The 22,335-nt window shown below is 39.3% G+C and overlaps 1 protein-coding gene across 1 annotated transcript in view; it reads right to left on the bottom strand.

The window, feature by feature from the left end:
- The window catches only part of KIF5B (kinesin family member 5B), a 48,332-nt gene that overhangs the window by 10,987 nt on the left and 15,010 nt on the right, over window positions 1-22,335 (bottom strand). The window contains exons 6-17 of the mRNA XM_070727550.1: window positions 21,344-21,399; window positions 21,171-21,258; window positions 14,654-14,778; window positions 12,929-13,033; window positions 12,252-12,397; window positions 10,537-10,685; window positions 8,891-9,084; window positions 6,963-7,031; window positions 6,362-6,568; window positions 4,172-4,315; window positions 3,427-3,615; window positions 1,314-1,431 (exon numbers count right to left, since the gene is read on the bottom strand). Of these exons, the coding sequence (XP_070583651.1) occupies window positions 1,314-1,431; window positions 3,427-3,615; window positions 4,172-4,315; window positions 6,362-6,568; window positions 6,963-7,031; window positions 8,891-9,084; window positions 10,537-10,685; window positions 12,252-12,397; window positions 12,929-13,033; window positions 14,654-14,778; window positions 21,171-21,258; window positions 21,344-21,399 (1,590 nt within the window). The remainder of the gene's footprint in view (window positions 1-1,313; window positions 1,432-3,426; window positions 3,616-4,171; window positions 4,316-6,361; window positions 6,569-6,962; window positions 7,032-8,890; window positions 9,085-10,536; window positions 10,686-12,251; window positions 12,398-12,928; window positions 13,034-14,653; window positions 14,779-21,170; window positions 21,259-21,343; window positions 21,400-22,335) is intronic.

The raw sequence follows: 22,335 nt of genomic DNA, 5'->3' as shown, positions 1-22,335 counted from the left end.
AAATACAAGTATCCCGAATGATCAAATTAGCAGGCAGCCAAGTATCCTGTTAAAGCAGACATCTCTGAGAAATTCACTAGTCAACTTGTCTTTGCCACACAAAAGTTATTCATTGGATTTAGAGGTAGTCCTTGAATTATGATAGTAATTAAAGCAGAATTTCAATCACTAAGTAAAGCAATCATAAAGCATAAAATCATGTGACTTAGTGACAGGAATCCCGGCAGTCCCCATTACCATTGCTGTCAGAATCCCCATGATTGTTAGGCATGGGCCAACCCAATCCAAGCCATTTCAGGCTTCCTTTCTTCCCTGAGCCTTGGTAGAAGAAGGTACTGCCTGCTCTGCCTTTTCAATTTTCTGCAAGTCTTCCAAGGCATCATGGGGATGGCTTGTGCTGTTGAGGAACAACATGAGTAAACTTGGGAAGAAGTCCTAGCCTGGACAGCCTTGCACAAGAGCAGACACACATAAGCAGTAGCAGAAGAACACTTGATTTGAAGGTCAAGTACATTCAGCAGGTTTATGGAACATAGGCCATAAGGACAGCTAGAGCTCTGCATTCTGGCTTACCATGTTATGGTGCTAGAGGCAGCACCCCTTGGCAGCAGCAGCACTGAGACTAAAATAAAGCCTTGCAACTACTGATGAATATTGCTGTGTATGGCAGTCAAAAGAGCAGAGATTAGGAGGGGAGATAGGCAAATGGAGGAAGTTGAAACCCTCCTCTGGTGGTAAGGTTGAGTGCCAGGGACCCAAATCTTAATCATATGAATATGGGGATGCTGTAATGTCTGCAGTGGAAGTACCATTTGTTCAGCCCCTTTATAACTTTGATTTGTCATTGAACAAATGGTTGCAAGCAAGACCTACATATACATTATAATGAAGACCAAGATTGTTGGGGCAATATACTGACTCTGTTAACCACTTAGAAAGAGTTGTAAAGCTCTGTGAAACACTGTATAAGTCTAAGTGCTATTGGTATTTCCTTTACAAGTTGAAAGCATAACTCCACCCAACTGTTCTAATGTAATCATCCTGTGAGGCAATATATGCTGGCAGAGTGATTAATTCATAGTAATCTATAGGGCTTTTATAGTCAACTGAGGCCTTGAACTTGTCTTTTTAGTCTTAATCCATCACTTTAATATCAATATAACTCTTACATGTGTGATTAAATTATGCTTACTAGCAAATGCACTACCATTCCCTTATTGCAGACATGTACCAGTTAACATAATTTAGAACTTCAACTTCTCAGGTTATGAATCATGTTCTACATAAAAACAACAATATAAAGCAATACATACTTTGGGCATGGAGCTCAACCAACTCCTCATTAAGAGAATCCACAGATTCTTCAAGTTGTCTTTTCTTTTGTTCCACATTCTGAAGATATTCCGTAAGTGATTTGATCTTGGCTTCATGCTTCAAGATGAAAGCAAGATTGAGATTTCAATGAAATAGAGATGTATCAGATATTTAGAAAATTGTTTAAATAAAATATCATAACACATATACATTGAACAATTTCCAGAAAATTTAAAAACCAAGTTGGAATACTATCTGAATCATTTGTATTATGCAGTCAAATGTGTCCCTTTTCAAATAATTCAATTTTATCTATTTTTAATGTCTTTATTTTTCTTGCTCTATCTCTGAATTATATGAAGGTATTTTATTCAAGAAACACTAATGATAAAATAGGAATGTAAGAATTATGCATGAGAAAGCCCAAGAATATGGAACCTACTAAATATCTTGCATTTTTTAAACTGCTCCAATATAAAAAATAATTTGCATTATCCAAATGGGGATAAATACATTTCGTTTCTACATTAAAGGTGCTTACTAAGCATTTCATTAGGATTTTAAGGTCACCATGGGAAAGGGAAAAAAAACATTGCTACCCTAATCTGGATTCCTTGCATATTTTCTGACAGTATTGGGAATTGCCAGGATGAGACACAGCTATTTCCTTTGAATATGGTAATTATAATTTCTCTTTAGTTTAGATGGAAAATTTGAACCTACAGAAGCCAGTAAGAAGATACACTTTACAACTGTAGCTTAGACATAAAGAAAGCTGTAAACTAAGCTATAAAATATGAGAATTGCTAGGATTTTGTATACTGTGTTAAAAAAAACCACCAAAATTCAAACCCACCAAAAATTCAATTTCAGTTATAATGTTCAAGCAAATAAAATTTAATATTCATAGCTTAGAAAAAGCTGTTCCATTTCCAATGCATATTCACATATCCAATTACTTTTGTACCAGAAATGGCATAATGAGAATACAGGTATCAGTGATGTAGAGAAACCCCAAGATTTTCACGCATTCAGAAAAAGTATTTTACATTATTTTCTTGCCAAATAAGGACATAGCCAATTCATTGGCAACAGAATACTAACTTTCTCTTCTCTACAGGAAGAGGATGGAAAATGAATGATACCTTCACTAACAGCCATTTTAAAATTGGGGTATCCTAATCTCCTTCTCCAAATACTTTGGCTACCTAACAAGAAAGAAGGACTCACTGGACAAGAGTCTAATGCTGGGAACGATTAAGGGCAAAAGAAGAAGAGGACAAAAGAGAATGAGAGGGATAGATAGAGCAGTGTTTTTCAACCAGTGTGCCGTGGCACACTAGTGTTCCGCGAGACATGGTCAGGTGTGCCGCGAAGCTCAGAGAGAAAGAAAGAAAGAGAGAGAGAAAGAAAGAAAGAGAGAGAGAAAGAAAGAGAGAGAGAGAGAACAAGAGAGAGAAAAAGAAAGCAAGAGAGAGAAAACAAGAGAAAGAGAGAGAGCAAGAGAGAGAAAGCAAGAAAGCAAGAGAGAGATAGAAAGAGGGAGGGAAGGAGAGAGAGAGAAAGACATAGAGGGAGGTAGGGAGGGAGAGAGAAAAAGAGCAAAAAAGAGAGGAAGGAAGGAAGAGAAAGAAAGAGGGATGGAGAGAGAGAGAAAGAAAGAGGAAGGAAGGGAGAGAAAGAGGGAGGGAGAAAGAAATAGAGTGAAGGGGAGGAAGAGAGAGAGAGATAATTTTTTTGTCCAAACTTTTTTTAGCCCCCCCCCCCCCCCCGCTCATGTGCCCCAGGGTTTCGTAAATGTAAAAAATGTGCCGCGGCTCAAAAAAGGTTGAAAATCACTGAGATAGAGTCACTGAAGCAGTAAATGGACTGAGTTTAAATGGACTCCTGGGGATGGGAGAGTACAGGAAGGCCTGGAGGAATGTTATCTATGGCGTTGTGAAGGATCAGCCATGACTTTGCAACTAACAACAACAACAATCTCCTCCCTCCTTTTCCCTTGTATTACACTAAACAAGATCTTCAGATTTCAGATAGAATGGCTATTGAATAACATTATATTGAACAAGGTTGTTACAAGGTATTTAACAAACAGAACAAAATCAAATTTACCTGTGAAATACGAAGCTGACAGGCTGCTAGTTCCTTTTCATTTTCTTCCATTTTCTTATTGCTTTCTGTTTTTGTACTTTCTAACTGCTTACACCGTTTTACCATAGTCTTTACTTCAGATTTCATTTTACTGATATAGAGTCTTGCAACCGTGAATTCCTCATCTATCATACCAGTTCCTTCTGGCTGCTAAAAAAGAATTAATGTTTAGCTCCAAAAGTTTGAAAGTTCATAAAGTAATCCAGTAACTTATTCTCAGTTCATATATTATTTAGCATTAGACAATTTCCTTCCTATTAAAATATCAACCACATTCTTAATTATGAAATTCTATTTTACATGAGATTGCAGCAAAAGCAATGTACAAACTTTATCTAACTCAATTTCACTATAGCAGATTTGGGGCGTTCTGATTTAACATTAAATGTTTCATTAAATGTTGTTTTAAAACTGTTTCTATTGCCACTTCTGACAATATCTACAGTTGATTCCTTATTAAAAAAATGGTTATTGATAGTTGCTGTGCTGCCATCAAAATTACAGACGCTCATGGGAAATGGCAAGGACACTTTTAAAGCTGTCTTAACAGAAATGCATGTTTATGCAATATTTCTCATGCATAAATAATGTAATGAGCATTTTTAATGATAAATTAATAATGAAAAGAGAAAACATACTATGATAGGGATGTACCACTCAGGGACAAGATGGATTTTGAATCTTAAAGGTTCATTATGTAACTTACCTTTACATCGTTGTTTCCAACTGCAATTCCTATTTCTGCAAGATCTTTTAAAAGAGATGCCATCATTTCAGTTGCACGTTTTTTCTGATGATTGGTCATTTCTTTAAGTTTTTGAAGTTCTCCATCTATACTAGCTAATGTCATCTGGAACAGGAAAAAAATATTATTACCCAGATAATATTATCAGCAGGCAAAAATCAATTCAAAAGTTCTGACTTAATTCCAAAAACTTGAATTTTCATTCATGTAGTCATAGTTTGTTTCCTAAGGGAACATTCTTTCTAAGTTCTGTGACCTCAATAATGATACTCTAGAATAATTCTCACTATACTCCAAACGATTGGCATGATCATGAAAGCTTCTACCTCACTGCCAATCATTATTAAAGCCATTGGGCACTATTATTCAATCAAGCTATTGAAGGTACAAACAACTGCCAACTTCCATAAATTGCATAGTATGGGTTGCTTTTCTTTTTATTTCTTTGGTTTTCTAATCGCTGAAGCCTTTCGGCATTGCTGCAAGAAAAATATAATTTCAGGACTATTCCTGGAAGGGAAGCAGAAAATGATATTTCCCCATTTAATTCTAATCTCTGCACCTATTTATCTTTGGCATTTAAATCTAATTATTAACCAGATGAAAAAATTCTATAGCCTAGAAGTTGCAATTGACTTATTATTAACTTTAAGTATTTTACATTTTTTATTTTAAAATAAAAAATTGAGAGTATGTTACATTTTAAAAATGAGTATGCAGAAGTTTAAACTCCCAAATATGAGTTTCTGTTTGAAGTTTCTTAATATGTCAGTGAAAATAAGACAAGATGCAACAAGCCCGTGACATAAGGTATATAATTAAATGAAGCCCTCTGGGAAGTTGTGTATCATAGATACAATCCATATGGGGATCCTAAAATAAGATGTTCCAAACTATGAATATTTAATATAAAGTTGGTCAAATATAAAAATTACTTTAATGAATGCATGTTATCAGAAGCAAATTCTTTAGTATACAAAGTCGTATGTAATATAATAAGTCCCAAAGCAATGTGGTAAAGCACTACTGTGATTGTACAGATTCATACATATTTTTAATAAATAAAACAAAGGCTGCATGCTATCTTCCTGCATTGCTGTGCTTTCTGTGAAGAGTACTATGTTGTATTTTGAAGTGAGCAATGCACAATCTAATGTTTGGGACCCAGTTTCTGCCTTTTATTCATTTTCTTATTAATATTAAAACATGTCATTAGCATCAACTGGAGTATACCTACTATGAAACATGCATTAAATACAAATGAGAAGGAATGGAGGTATTATAACAATAATACTGTCTCAAACTTTCAATTGTTCTCAAAACACAAATTTGTTCTATATTAGCAATACTACTAATTAGAGAATTGGTGAAATTACATACCTAGAGCATAAATTAAGGTCTTCCACTTGAATTATATTAAGAAGACATGATATTTTATATATATATATATATAAAAACTGTTAAACACAATAAAAGCTAACATAAAGTAATATAAAATAAGGGAGGAGGAAGAAAATTAAATACAAGAAAAAGCAAAAAGTGCACATAAAAAAGTTTAAGAAAAATAGATAAGAAAGAATATATAAGGAACTAGCTTCTGATATTTTTCACAGCAGTTGTAAGTACGAATATATTGACCTCTCTAAAGTTATATCATATTGCTTTTTTTCCTATTAGGAAGACAGTTGGAAGTATTTTCCTGACATTAAATGTTCTTGTCATTTTTAATCATTTAATTTTAATCAGATATCCAATATATCTTTTTATAAATTAATCCACATATTGATTTGAATAATAGCATATAGAGTTGACATAGCTACTCAGAATAACTGTAATAGTAAACTTGGAGAGGGGCGGCAAATGATAGATAGACAGACAGACAGACAGACAGACAGACAGACAGACAGACAGATTCCTATGCAACCCATCTCATTCTCATTATCGATCAAATCTGGATAGCTTACAATACTATAACTAAGAGTATAAAATAATTACAATAAATGCAATAATTTTAATATACAAAACAAAGTATTTGGAACCCCACCCCCCACCCCACATAGGTGAGGTTTTCAGTTAAGAGTTATACAGTGTGCACCTGACAACCAAGGTCTGGTTTATTGGGGGGGGGGGGGAACCCTTCTATTGTCTTACCGATTTCTGATTCAAGTCCTCACTTAGTATTTCATATTCCTTTGCCTTATCTTCAACCTCTTGTGATTTTTGATCATAGTTGACAGCAAGTTCCTCAAGGGCCTGGAGAACCTCTTTTACCTCTTCTTTAGAAGCATCATTTTCAGCCTGAAGGCGATTCAGTTCGGCTTGCATATTGTCTTGGTCCCGTCTGGTGGATGCTAGAAGCTATTTAAAAAAGAACACTAGTAAATATTTTAATAGCTGTTTCTTAAGCAACAGTGAACATATTACAGAAGTTTAGGGTAATTGATTGTTAGGATAAAATATAACCTACACCATTTTAAGGCCTTATACAACACTGCTCACTATTTTAAACCTTGTTGGGCTCTAGATATTTTTAAAGACCTTCATTCAGTGATTTGTAACGTAGGTCCATAGAAACCAGTATTCTGATCAAAAATTTTAAAAAATCTTCTTTTGTGAAACGTTGACACCATGAGCTATATTTCTCCTACTTTAGTAATAGAAACAACTTTTTTTACCCTAAGTAATATACTTATTTTGCACTATTATGCTTTTTTTTCTTCTGATCACAGTATGTAACAATAGTAATAGTCACCTCTTCTTGATCTAACATCTGCGTTTTTAGTTTTTCCACCAATTGGCTTTGTTGATTAATTTCTTCATCCTAAATAAAAAAGGAAAAGGGTACTTATTAAATTATAACGCTCATTAAATAAGGTATTTATTAATCCTATTTAATATCAAGAAAACAATCAGTACCCCAAAAGCACGCTCAGATAATCTATATCTATCAAATAGCTTTTATTAACATTGAAGATAACTTCATAAGAAGTGTTCCTAATGTCAGGAAGTCCCTCTTTCAAATCTAAAAGGACTTTTCAATGCAATTTATGAGATAGCATAAAAACAGTTCTATCACGTTTTGTCTTAACATAAATAGTAATTATAAACTAGATCTGACCCAAATTTTGAAGATGCTCAGAGATCCTGTAAGATTTTCAGAATGTGAATGCTTAGTTCTAAAATCGTGTGTGTGAGAGAGAGGGGGGGGAGGGAGAGTGCACGTCCTTTGATTGATGGCAATAAAATGAGACTGGCAATTTATAAAATAACATAAATTGAATCTAATTATTTTGACTGATCAATAACTCCCATACACTGCCTCCCATACACTGGCTGCTGCTGCTGCTACCTGCTGCCTCTTCCTTCCCAGGCTGAAGGGCTCCCCTCTCCTCTCGCTCACTCGCTTTGTAGCCGGCACCTTTCCTTTTACTCCTCGGCTGCCCAGAGCAAAGGGAGCGTTTCTTTTCTCTGGGCACTGGCAGAGGTTTATTCCCTGTCCAAGCGCCCAGAGAAAGGAAAATGCTTCATTTGCTCTGGACTGCCAAAGCCTCCTTAAGTGCCACCAAAAGGCTCCTCTGGCAGCCCAGATGGCCAGGATTAAACGGGGAATGGCAGGAAACTGGCCGGGCCTTTGTACTGCTCTCAAATTTCCTGGGAGACCACAGAATCAGCCTCCTACAGGTCCCGTCCACTAGACAATGTCAGTTGGCGGGACCTAGGGGAAAGGCCTTCTCTTGGGGGGGGGGGGGAGGCGCCCTCTGGAATCATCCCCCCAGAGATTCGTACTGCCCCTACCCTCCTCACCTTCCGAAATAGTCTAAAGATTCACCTAGGCCGCCAAGCTTGGGGTTATTAGACTCTGCCCCCTGGCCAATGAATGTATAATGAGTTTGTATGAATGGATATGTGAGTATTTTAATAGGGGGTTTTTTAGTTTTTAGATGTAACTTTTTAAAATGTAACTTTTAATTTAAATTAATTATATCTTGATCTATACTACTTTTTATATGTTGTAAGCTGCCCCAAGTCTTCGGAGAGGGGCGGCATATAAATCTAATAAATAATATTAATAATAATAATCATCATCATCATCAGCAAAAATGTTACATACACACACACGCCATATTTGGGTATACCAATTCACTCAACAGAAAAACATGTAATCTTTCCCTGGCTCAGTTGATAAAAGGGAGGAGTGTCTGTGGCTTGGAGGTAAAAACATTGCCCAGCAAAGCAAAAGCAGCCCAGGTTCAAATTCTAGAAGGGTATGGCTGGTGAGAGCCAAATTGCTCAAAAAAGATCTACATTTATTTCTTTATCAATTATTTGCAAGTTAGGAATGTGTGTGTGTGTGTGTTTTCTATCAAATCACCCTTGTATATCCAAATATGGGAGGGAGCCTACTGCTTCTAGCCAACAAGCTATTTTCCATATGTGTAACATACTTTTGATGATAATAAAAATGGAGACTAGTATACACTGTAGATCTATTTTAAGCTATTTGGCTCTTATCAGCTAGCCATACGCCTAATGGGATTTGAACCTGAGCAGCCTGCTTATAAGGCAGTAGCCTTAACCTCTCAGCTGCACATTCTCCTCCTGTATCAGCTTTTACCGGGGATACAAGCTATATACTTTCTCTAAACCCATAAATATACAATAGCTTGTAATACATCATACCTTGTCATCTAACTGTTTATACACTTTAGCCATTTCTTCTTCACACTTTCTCCTTTCAGCATCAGTAAAATTGCCAATCACTCCAACAGTAGGAGTTGGGGTATCATTTAGGATTGTACTATCCTTATCCACAGCAAGTGCTTCCAAATTAGCCTTTTCCTTGTCAAACTGTTCCTCAAGAGGTACAGTCTCTCCTTTAACACAGAAATTCCCAGGATATAATTACTCTCAGGAAGAAAATATTAAAAATTGACCACTTTATGCAAGCATTTATTTCATGAACATTTTATTGAAATTTCATTATTCATATTCATAAAAGCCATCTAGATATATATAAGAAATACTACCTTTTGGGACTGAATACAAAATGTGATATATGCACAGATGAAAGTTAAAACAATTTATTTATTTATTTATTTATTTATTTATTTATTTATTTATTTATTTATTTATTATTGATTAGATTTCTATGCTGCCCTTCTCGAGATGACTCAGGGCAGCATACAACATTAGTATTTAGTAATTTAGTATTAGAATCACAGGTGGGATTCAACCAGTTGGCCCGAACAATTAGTAAATTGCTTATGCAGTTTGGTGAACCGATTAAAACTAAAGTGCAGGATAGGTTTATTTATTTCTCTATCACTCCCTTCAGTTAATAGCTCCACTCAACAGCTGCAGCTGGAATGCAGCCGATAAATGCTGAATCAAGTCAATAAACAACAAACTGGCATGATTAGGGCAGGGAAACCCATTAATCACCCTTCTAGGGATGAGATTAACCTCTTCCCTTCAGGGAGAAGGACAAGATTGCAAACACTTTCATTATAAAGAGTATTAAGTAACACTTCTGGGATCAGCTGATATTCCTGGAATTCTTGTTTCTCCCTGGGACAGGGGTAATCAAAGTTGGTTCTTCTATGACTTGTAGACTTCAACTCCCAGAATTCCTGAGCCAATCATCCTAGCTCAAGAATTCTGGGAGTTGAAATCCATATGTCATATAAGAGCCAACTTTGGCTGCCCCTGCCCTGTGAGAAAAGATACAGGAGGGCACAATGATGCAGCTTGATCATACAGGCCATGAATTTAATGCATGTCCGGGCAGCTATATTGCTTCTGCTGTGAAGAAATTTCCCAAGGGTGAGACCAATCATGTTGGCCATGTCCACCCACTCACATGATCCATTTCACACAAAAAACACCAGGAGCCACAAAACCTGGGTAGGTGTGGCTGGAGAGGGCCATGTGACTGGGTGGGAACTGACATTCAACTGACATTGAATTGGCCACACCCACTCACTCACATGACCACCAAGCCAAGCCCACAGACCGGTAGTAAAATAATTGAATCCCACCATTGATTAGAACATGTCACCAATACTCTGATCTTTTCATAAGACTTCTGCCTGATCAACAAATATATGGAATATTTAGCTGCAACACTGTAGAGAATTTTACTTAATTTCAATGCTATGCTGAAAAAAGATATTCTGATAAGACCAAGACAATTGTAAAAGATTGTAAATGTCTTGCAAATCCTTTACAATTATATTGTATGAGTTATTTTTTAAGCCACAGCTATGGCAATGACATTTCACATTTAATAAAAGTGATCTCATATTAGAAGGCTATGAGTAACTCACCATTGCGCCATCTACTGAGCTCATTTTCAAGCCACTGGATAGTGTTACGCAGTGTTTTGTTTCTCTCCTTTTCTTTTTCATATTTTTTCTTCCACTGTTCTGCAGTTAATTCTACGTTAACACACACTGTATTCTTGATAGTCTTGGCCCTATAAAGGCAGATTCAAGGTTAACTAAATATAGGATTGTTTAAACTATTAGAAAATTGAAATGTTAATCTTGAACCCAAAACCCTTTTTTGAATAATTAAAACAATATGTATATAGTTTTGTCATTGTTCTGCAACTTCACAGCATGACACATTGTATCTAGTTTCGTCCTTTGTATGATTGTGAAAAGCTGAAGGCAGCCATATCATAACACTAATTGCGAATAGAAGTGTGGCAAAATAAGCCAGGTGGGGGAAAATCAGTTTATATATAACTCTGAATCCCAAATATACATCAATTTACATTTTTGTATCCCAAAAACACATCAATCAAAAATGTACAACTAAGGGTCTGGCTTTCTATTTCTGATTATAGTAACTGACAAGGAAATTACAGAATCAAATACTAACAAGCAGGGCCGCCGATAGGCCAGTATTACTGCTACTGGCGTAAGGGGCCCGGCCAAATTGAAAAATGGGGGGGGCTGTTTTTGCCCACCACCGTGTGCCGGCCCCCTGGCACCCACAGCAGTCATTGCGCCCAGTGAGCAGCGCCAAGCTCCAGCTCCTTGCACAGGCACAGTACTGCCGGATATGGATTCGCCACGGCCCGAAAATCAGCAGCTGCTTCAATTGGAGCGCCTTCCTCCGCTCCGTCCCAACTCTGGCGCTGCTCCTTTTCTAAGGGAGCTCAATGGACGCCTCCTTGATGAGGCAGGAGGGATCCCTGTACGTCCCCCGAGCAGGCCCCCTCCGCCTCAGAGAGGTATTTCCTCCAGTCGCACCATTGGCCTGCACGCTAGCTGGGCGCATCTTTTAAGATGCTCTCAGCCGCCAGCCAGGCCTCCCACAGCGCTGCCGGAAAGAGAATTTGGAGAGGGCGACCCCGAGGAAGACATGGCATTGCTGGCCTCTGGTTCACCACCCTTCACCTCTTCCCGCAAGGCGGACGGCCGCCCCTCTTCCCAGGTGAGTTGGCCGCACAGACATTTGGGAGCGCAGGGTGTGTGGAACGGCGCGCGCTCTGCATGCGCTCAGATGCAGCGCCGCTTGCTTCGAGAGACAGGGGGGAAGGGCCGGCGTGGAAGTTTTGCATTCCCTTCGCCTTGGGGGGGGGGTTTCTCCACTCAAACCTGAGAGAGGTCCCCCTCTTAACTCTGAGGAGGGGGGGACTCCCTTCAGCGGGGGGGAGGGACTCTCTCGCAGAACCCCTTCCCGCCACCCGAGAGCTGCAATGGGGAAGGTGGCAGTGAGGTGTACAAGAGAGAGAGAGAGATAGCAAAAGAGAGAGGGAGAGAGAGAGAGAAAGAAACAGGCAAGGAGAAAGAGAGAAAGAGAGAGGAAGGGATGAAGGGGGGGGGCAGACACTTAGGCTGTATGGGGCCCCAAAATGCCTGATGGTGGCCCTGCTAACAAGCATTAAGAAAAAAAAATAGTGAAGCAAATATTAGGCAAAACCACCTGTACAGCTCCAAAATTGCATCATGCAGTCTTTGTGGAAGTCTAAAGTCTGTTTCAATGTAATCATTCTGCTTTTACAATCTCACGCTTAAGATTGTTCACTCACCTTTGACCAAATAATAGTGTAGATTTTGTTTCAGATTCATTGTAAGATGATGGGGAGCAGCAAATAACAATTGTGGTTCTACAATTACCTCCTAAGGAATCTTGTAAAATTCTTGTCATTTTACTATCTCGATATGGAACATATGTCTGCAAATTAAAAACAGATTTTTTTTACTCTATCATATTATAGATAGGTGAGAATATTTTGCATTTTTCCAAACCAAGAATCTTTTAACTTTCTTTTTTTATTTTTTTATTTAAAACATTACACATATAAAAGACAAACACAAAAACACATATTTGGGATATTTACATCTCCATTTCTATCAGAAGCTATAACGAAGATATATACATTTTTACATTACTTTGTTAACATTTATGCTTGCATAGTTTTGTCTACATTTCAAATAAAAATACTTTCATCTATTATTAATCTTTTAGGTTTTCTATTTAGTTTCACTTCCTTTGTCATTTCTCTTTTTTAGCCAATCATTTAACTTTAATTTGATATGGTATTTTCAACAGAAAGTTCTTACATGTAATTTTATATAATGTAATTCATAATGTAATATTCAATATATAGTAAAGCAATGAAGCAAATTAACATGAAGATAACATATTTCCTAGCTGAAATTAAGTAATTTGTATCAAGCATTTGCAAATCACTGATATACTTACAGTATTTTCAGCTAAAGCAGAAATGACATTTCCAAGAGCTGATAGAGATTTGTTGATATTTTTAGCCTCATCCAATACTGCACCTTCTGCTCCAGTTTTACTAACCTAAAATAATGTAAAACATTGTAAAGCTAATCAATCTGTATTTTACAAGTATAAATTTTGTATTGTAGTTAGACAGACAAATATAATATTGTATTTGCCACTATAACATTTCTTTCAGATAATCTCATCCCAAATCTGTTCCTGATATTTTTCAAAATTATGGAGAATTTGCTGAATCTATAGGTCAATCATTTGCCCTTTTAAAAGGAAAGTTCTAGCAAGTGTTTAGAAGAGAAATACTGCAAGTAGATGTAGCCCATGTTAAAATGCAGTGTTAACATTATAAAATAAATCAACAAAGAATCTAGAAATGAATTATAAAACTATGCAAAATGGTTTAATAATTTTAGGTAATCTTGGACTTACGACTGCTCTTTTAACAAGTCAGAAATGATGATGGTCTTAGAAAGAGTACTTCGCAGCCCATAAAGCATTTCTAGCCATCTGAAAATGTTGCAGTTCTCTTGTCACATAATTGGGATCTAGTTACCTGACAATTTGTTCACATTTTATCAACTATCATTAGCCATTTGTAATCTTCTCCGCCATATTTTATCAACTATCATTAGCCATTTGTAATCTTCTCCGCCAGTTTCCCCAGAAAGCTGCAAGCTACTGCCATTACCAAGAAGACTCCCTCTCATCTCTGGAAGTTGGTTGCCTCCTGAGAGGAGCTTTGATGGGTGCAGAAGTGTGTATCTGAAACCCTGGAGATTTTGCCTTTTGCACACCATGAAATTTCCCTTCTCCATATAGAGAGGAGCTGAACTCCTTTTAGGCAGTCCCCAGAGATGGAGACTTAGCAGGGTTAAAGTAAGAAGAGTGGAGTGATTTAGGAGAGCGGAGATGGTTCAGCACAGAAGAGTGCCCCTTCGCTCAGGCTGAAAGTTCTGCTTGAATATTGGCAGGGAAGATTTTCAGCTTCTGAGTGGACCCTCCCAGAGTCTCCCTGATCCTCCTGAAGCACTCCTTGTTCCTTACCTGGGACTTCATCCATTTAACAGTCCACACAATTACTTAACAATTGGGAATGCCTGGACTGCAGTTGTTGAGCAAAGTATGACACTTCACTTAACAACTACTTTATTCAGCAACCAAGATTCTGATCTCAATTTGGTCATAAGTTGAGAATTTCCTGTTTTTTTCACAGTAAATATTATAAATAATCCCATAACATAAGTAGTTGCATATCAAGATCAAACAGCAATACAGAGCCTTATAATATTATAACATTTCAACATGAATTAGGTTTAATATAATCCATATTAATCAGAATTAAAAAGAATCATTATAAACGTAGCCATACTCTTGACAACATTTCTCAGGTGTGGTGTGTCCTTCAAATAGCCAGAATACATAATATATAATGGATCTGCTGGTGTGTTGCATATTCTTATCACTACATAATTCTAAACAATTGTGTCTTGTAAGGAAAATAGATGGCCTTTTGTGAATTGCCTCTTATCCTCAAATTACAAAAACTCCCTTGCTCCAGAGAATGGGAGATGAAATACTGAATACCTTTTCTCTAATATACTCAAGGCAGAAGAAGAGAGCCAATGTTGAAAGAGTAAAATTATAGATTATTTTTTATGTTTTTTTAAAACAGTAAACTGTTACCTTTTCACTACCTGCCAAGTCTACAAGATAAAGTTTTCCACTCAATTTCTGCTCTGTTTGAGTGTTTTCTTGCTTTACATTAATGAGAAAGATGCTATGACTTCGAGAGCTATGTTCATTCATATCTGTAAAAGAACAGTTTTAAGGCCTTGTAAATGTCCATTCTGTCAACAGCCTATACTTAATAATTGAATTATAAGTGTCTCATAAATCAAAACAGAATAAATCAAGAAATCTAATAAAAAACAATATATCCCTTCATCAAAAAGAACTGTACTAAATCTACAAAACTGAATATCTACTTTTAAAGCTATATTTATCATTGCAATAAGGAAGTATATAAAAAACCCAGATTCTCTTAAGTCACGTTTTATTCATTGTGGCTATCTAGACAACACCACAGAAATGGCTTCTCTCCCTCCCATCCTCCAAATAAAGGAGGATTAAACTGCAAGATTCTTAAACAATCTTTCCCATTCTGGTGTCCTTCAATATGTTGGATTATACATGCCAATATATAGCATGTAAAAGAATCACAACCCTAAAGTCTCCCTATGAGCAGCTAACTGTTCCTAGTAGGAAAAGGGATATCACTGCAACTTAATTACTGAAAATGTTGTAGAGAATGACTTTTCCTTGAAGGAAAAGATTTCCACCTGCATGGGAAAAAGAGTCAAAGCAATCTTTTTCTGTCACCAGTAACCAGGAGACAATGGATTATAATATATAGCTAATATATTTTCATCCTCCATTTCATTCAGGAAAACCAATAATCCCTGACATAGAAGAGAAACATGGGAAGGGGCAAAATTTAAATTTTAAACCAAATTAATTTTATTTCTATTATATGCATATACAGTTTAAGCAGTTACCTGAATTATAGAGATCAGATATGTGTTTTCATTCAGAGAATTTTTAAAACAAATGTTTTAAATCATACATTTTTCTTTTAGGCTTGAGAGATAAGCAGTTTGAGAAAAAACATGGGACTTTTTTCTATATATGGTAAAAGCAGGGAGACTTTTGTAGGCATAGAAATAGAATAGGCGTTGTGACCTTACCTGAACACCTCTTCACATCTTGGGGAACCAGCCTTCAAAATAGATTATCCTCAACCAATCATCTGGAAGTCAATCATTTGCATAATTGCTAGGATCCGCCCTATAGAACCCCAGATATGATGAATCCTATAGACTAGATTCACGCGTGGCTCCTATTCAGACCTAATGGTCTTCCACTCCCTGCGGCTGTGAAGCAAGGATTTAAAGGGGGAGGGGACTGAAGACTGGTTCTAACAGATGAGAAGCAGCGTTCAGGTAAGGTCACAACGCCTATTCTCCATCCTGGAGTGGAACCAGCCTTCAGAATGGGATATTAAAACAGCGGTCCTGGGGGGTGGGGAATAGAGTGACCTTGCAATCTAATGAACGTCCACTACTTGCTATAGAACTCTTCTGCTGAAGGCAGTGTCAGCTGATGTGTAAGTGTCTATCTTGGTGTGATAATGAACTGAGACTGTTGTGCCCATGTTTCTGCTCGACAAACCTCTTAAAGTGATGCCTGCGTGTTCCAGACTGCGGATGTGGCTGCACTCTTGGTGGAGTAAGCTGTGATGCCTGTGGAGGCCAAAAGATTTGCTAGTTCATAAGCTCTGCTTATGGTGCTCTTGATCCAGCGTCCTATGGAACACGATGCTCGTGTTCCTAGGAATTAAGGATAGAAGCCTATGAAGATCGCTTCCATCATTCTGAGGTTCCTGGTGCTATCTAGTTATTTCTTGAGTGCTCTGCATACATCCAGGGTGTGCCATCACCAGTCAGAGGGATATAAGGGATGAGCACAAAAGGAGGGCAACACCAGTTCCTGTGATCTGTGAAAAACTAAATTTACTTTAGGGATGAAGGAAGGGTTGAGTCACAGAGTTACCTTGTCTGGTTGGAAAATACACAGGTCCCCTCTGATGGAAAGAACTGCCAGTTCAGAAGTACAATAGCTGATGTGATAGCCACCAACAAGGCTACCTTAATTAAGAGGTATCTTAGCTGGGCCTCTCAGAGGGGTTCATATGGAAGTTCTATAAGGGACTTCAGCACATGGGAGAGACTTCAGGTTGAGTATTTATGGATTACTGGTAGGCGTAAGTTGGGCGCCCACTTGAGGATTTGGCGGACGGCTGGAACCTAAGAGAGTGACTCATATTGTTTACATGACAGGACTGCTGAAAATGCTGCTGTCTGCCTGCAAAGAGCATTTAGAGTTAAGCTCCTGTTGAGACCATGCTTTAGGAATCTTAATATCTTAGGGAGAGGAACGTGATTAGCACCATCTGCAGAAAGTCCTCCATTTAGTCAAGTAGATGTGATTGGTGGATGGGCAGCGAGATGCCTGCATAATGAGGATAACATCCTGATCATATTCCTGGCATCTTAGGTCACTCCGCTCACACTCCATGCAGTTAGCTCTAACCAGGCTGGGTCCGAATGCCATAGGGCTTCTTGAGTAAGGATATCCAATGAATGAGGCAATCACTGTGTCACCGAGAGCGCTTGGAGGTCTGCAAACCAGCCCCACCGAGACCAAAACGGTGCAACAAGTATGAGCTCCCACAGTTCTGACAGAAGCTTCTGAATAAGCTCTGGTATCACTGGAAGCGGGGGAAACACACATAGGAGGGCCTGCAGCCACGCGCTCTGGAGGGCATTCATCTGCTCTGGTCCTGGAGAGGGCAAGCAGGAAAAGTACCTTGGTAGATGAGTATTCTTGTGAATTGAGAAGAGGTCAATGAGGGGGTCCCGAATCGCTTGGAGATCTGGAGGAATAGGTCAGGATGGAGCCACCACTCCACCTGACCCACTTGAACACGGCTGAGCCAGTCTGCCTGTGAAATGTGAATTCCCAAGATGTGGTCCAAGGTTAGGGAGAGGAGATGTCTCTCTGCCCACAGCCCTATCTTCCTGGCTTCTGACTGAAGGGACCTGGAACAGATCGCCCCCCCCCCCCCGCCGGTTGATGTGTGCTTTTGTGGAAATGTTGGCCATCAGCACTATTACACTGGATCCCATGATGAGACATCAAAAATGCTTAAGGGCGAGATAGACAGCTCTAAGCTCTAACCAGTTGATTGAGTATGAAGCTTCTTCAGGTGACCGCTGACCCTGGGTCATGGACCCTGACAGATTGTTTTCCAAGTTAATGGAGAAACCATGCCTCTGGAGGCAAGTTGTGGTAATACCTAGATGCTGTTAGGCTAGTTCCCTGGAGGATGCGTGCATTAGGATGTTGTCCAGGTAACAGTGAATGCGCACTGGTACGGTGCATAGGTGGGCCGCTAACGCTGCCATGATTTTAGTGAATACCCTGGGTGCTGAGGAAAGACCAAAGGTGAAGGCTCTGTATTGTTCTGACCGTAACAAAAGTTCTGACCATAACAAAAATGGAGAAATCTCCTGTGGGGCTTGAAGATCGGGACATAAAGGTATGCCTCCGTGAGATCTAATGACACCATGAAGTCAACCCGGTGGATCAGGGTGAAAATGGAGATGAGAGTATGCATCTTGAATCTCTTATAAACTAAGCAGCGATTTAGTCTTTTGAGGTCTAAAATTGCTCTCCAGACACCCCTTCATGTCTTAGGGACCACAAAGAGTAGAGTAGAAATCCTACCCCCATTGGTTCTTGGGGACTTGCTGGATGGCTCTGATAGCCGCCAGATGTTGAATAGCCTCCTCCATCAAATGGCATTTAGATGGGATCTGAGAAATAGAGTAATGGATGAAGAGGGGGGGAGTGATGAAAAATCCAACATGAGGCCCTTGCATATGGTTTTCTATATCCAAGAAAATCCTGTGGATCCTGGCCAATATTTAGTCAGCCTGCCTCTGATTAGAAATCGGAGGGAATTACCACCTGCTCCTTCAGAAGGGCCTGGATGAAGAGGCCCCTCGTTGGTGCTTACAGAACTTCTTCCCCATGGCTCTCCTGTCTGAGGTTCTCTGATGGGAGGAATACTGACCTGAGACCCGGGAAGAAGAAAAGCCCTGATCAGTGACTCAAAAGGGCAACAGTCATAGGGAGAGACCCTTGGCAGCCCTTTCTTGTCACCGCTGGTCTCCACCAGAAATTGGCTTAATGCTTCTCCAAAGAGTGATCCACCTTTGATTGGCCCCATGGTCAATCTCCACTTGTGTCATGAGTCTGCTTGCCATTACTTGAGCCATTGCATGTGCCTGGCCACTACAGAAAAATACATTGCTCTGGCTGCAAAGCAGGATATTTGAAGAGTGGAGTCCACCAGGATCTGGACAGCTGCAAAGATCTTGTTGACATTCTGCTGTGTTTTGACATTGGAAGAAGGGATATGCTCCTAGATCTGATCCAGCCACATGAGGGTCGCACGTGCAAAGAAGGAAGAAATAGCTGCCGATTTAATGGCCCGTGCCGCTGACTGGTGTGTCTTAACCAGAGTCTGCTCTATGTACTTATCTTCCGGATTCAGTACCTCATTTGCCTCTCCCTGAATCGAGATGGATGAGTGTAAGGCTCTTATTGGAGTATTTACTACCGGCACAGAAAACAAAAGTTAGAAAAGTTAGAGGCCACATTAAAATATCTTTTGTCCTGATATGAGGATAAACGACCAGCTGTAGGAGATGCCTGCTGACTTTCCACTGTCTCCACAAATAGCTTGGGGATAGGGATGATATCCACCACTGGCCTTGTCTCTGAGAAGAGTGGGTTATGTTGGTCCTCTGCAGCAGAAGATGTGGAAGGAGGGAGCACAAAAGTGATTAAAAAGGTCTGTTGGGAATAGACCAATGGACCAAGGTTGATCTGAGGTCATGCCCTCATCCTCTGACAGGTTTCATCTGGAATCCCCTTCATCTTGAGTCTCTTCCTTGGAACCACTGAGGGCCCCTTCCTCTGAGGAATCATCCAAACTATCTGCACTAGATGGCTAGAGGTTTTAGAATAGACCCTGGAAGAAGATGCGAAGGAGGGGGGGGATTTTCCCCTTGAAGAGGGTCTGAAATTATATGCCAAGGCCTACTGAAGAGCCTCTGCCATTAGGGCTCTGATATTAGCTGGATCCAGGGCAATGTGAGGAGGTGGCTGTGATGCCAGGGCTTGTTCAATTATAGTTGCCTCATCTTCGTTAAACCCCTGAACTGCCCATGCCTCCTGGTGATCTGTGGATTCCCAGATGTCCCCCCTGGATCTGGGGAGATTGCAGCATCTAATGCCAGGGGATCCCACTCTGATCCCCTGGTCTCTTGGCCCAGCTCTGCTCTGGGACCCTGGGAGGCTTCACCAGTCGATTAAGCCCTCTTGCATATTCTCTGCAAGGCTCTATCCCTCCGTTCCCCAGCCTGCTGCACTGTTCTAGATGGGCCCTTGGAAGTTTTGTGTGACCAGTTTGAGGACTCTCTGATCGGGTGGAAAAATGCTCTGGGGAAGAGATCCGGTTCCCACCCAATGAGGGCCTGTTTGATTTCTCGTCTCTTCCCCCACCCCAGAAGAGTTGTGGTTCTCTGAAGCCATTGATCCTTGGGGACTCCGCTCCTGTGAGGTCCTAGGTCCACTTCCAAGATGGTAGCCCCCTGTCCTGCCTCGTGGACTTCACCCAGTATGGCCACCCTCTATGAGATGCATGTGGCCTCATGGGAGAGTGTATGGTCTTGTGCTTGCCTGTGAAGACGGCCCCAAAGTCCTGGAAACCCTCTGCTTCACTTTGTTGCCAAGGCAACAAACCTCCCTTTTGTGCTCCTCTCCTTCCCCCCCCCCTTGGGTCTGGCTTCTAAGCCTCGGGGGGAGAGGAGGACGGCCTGTCCTGAGGGGGCTGCGGCTGCACAGCCGCCGCGAGCAGACTCAGCAGCAACCAGCTTCTCACCTCTACTTCCGTGGCTTGCTTGTGGTCTGAATGCGGGAAATACAAAATATCTCTATTCGGGCTCCCCTTGTCACTCCGCTAAGAATGTGGAAGGGTGGGGAGAGGGCAAGTGGGCGTTCACCACTATCTTATTAGTTGCTCTGTTCCTGTTTTGCCTTTCAGCTGTATTTCTTTCTCCGGCGAATGTGGGAAAGACAAAGTTGGATTCCTTAGCTATGCAAATTTAAAGCCCTGAGAAGAACTGTTTGGATTCAGCAACATAGCAAGGGTAGAGCCCTGAGAAGGGCTGTTTGGTTAGTATAGAGTTTAAGGTTAAAAAATGGAAAGAAAGATAAAGATTTCAGGGAATGAAATTAAACACAGCCTATCCTCTCAAGGATCGAGTTATATCTGGGGTTCTACAAGGCGGATCTAGCAATTATGCAAATGACTGACTTGATCCTCTAGATGATTGGTTGAGGATAACCCATTCTGAAGGCTGATTCCACTCCAGGATGGAGAAGGATCCAGATTCCCACGATTGAAGCATGGGTGATGAAGTTAATGGATCTTTATGAGAAGGTAACACTAACTACAGTATTCTGATTAAAGCAATTTTTAAAAAAAATTAAACTAAAACATATCACTTACTTGTAACTGCTACATGCCTGTTTGATTTTCCTTCATCTATAGTATCCATAACTTCGTCTGGACTACATACAAACCGTTCAGTGCAGCCCTGTGAAAATATATTTTAACATAATCAATAATTTAAAAAGTTATATCTAAAGAATGCAAGATACATACTCAAATCTTAAACTCACTTTCACATAAGGTACTCGGTTTTTGTCCTCATGAACAGAAAGATTGGTCTTTGAGACTAAAAGGAAAAAAATTACAATAGTTGATATTTACTTATTAAATAGCAATGCCTAGGACTAAGCAAATTCTGTGATAGTGGAGATACTTTTGATCAAAAACAGACAATAAAAGCCATTTCTTGTTACTACTTGGACATACTTATAACTGGGGACTTAAGCTATTCTCATTGTAATAACTGATGGTACAATCATAGTTCTACACAAATACTTCTGGATATACTCAATACTACCTTAATGTTGTTTTGTAGCAATTCTTCCATAATGTAATTATTCCTTTATTGACAAAAGAAGTAGACCTCCATTTAATTAATTATAACTTGACATTTGTAAAATTTGCTATTAAAATTTAGATCCATTGTTTTTCTCCAATAAGTTTTAAATTCCTTAGCCTTCTTTCCTAGAAAAAAATACTATATTCTCATGAATTTTACATTTCAGAATTTTTTCTAATTGCATTGCTAAGATGAAGTGACAATTATTCAAACTGCAACCTATATTTATATCTGCAACCTTAATTTACCGTATATAACAGCATTACAGTATTCGCAACACAGGGTGAGCCTATTCTGTTCAAAATTCTGATCTCTTTTACTTTTCCTCACAAGCCTTTTGTTTTCAGCCCACAGATGGTTCCCACTTAAGCACAGCAACTGGGACTAAAAACTCCATTACTAAATAATTTAGTTGTAAAGTGAAACGTCACGTGTCCACATCAAACTTGAATCAGTTTTGCTGCAATCGCTAAGCTAATCACACATGGTTATTATGTGAAACATCATATTGCAATCATTTGCAAATTTACTGCCAGCTTCTCCATTGACTTTGCTTGTCCGAAGTCAGCTATGAAGCTTGCAAATGGAGATTGCCTGACTGTGTGATGCTGCAGCCATCTAAACTTGAGGACTACTCATAAAAGTACTTTTGAGCATTGTTGT

This window comes from Erythrolamprus reginae, chromosome Z (genome assembly GCF_031021105.1).
Source record: "Erythrolamprus reginae isolate rEryReg1 chromosome Z, rEryReg1.hap1, whole genome shotgun sequence".
Taxonomy (NCBI): Eukaryota; Metazoa; Chordata; class Lepidosauria; order Squamata; family Dipsadidae; genus Erythrolamprus; species Erythrolamprus reginae.
This window is presented reverse-complemented; position numbering and strand designations above follow the sequence as displayed.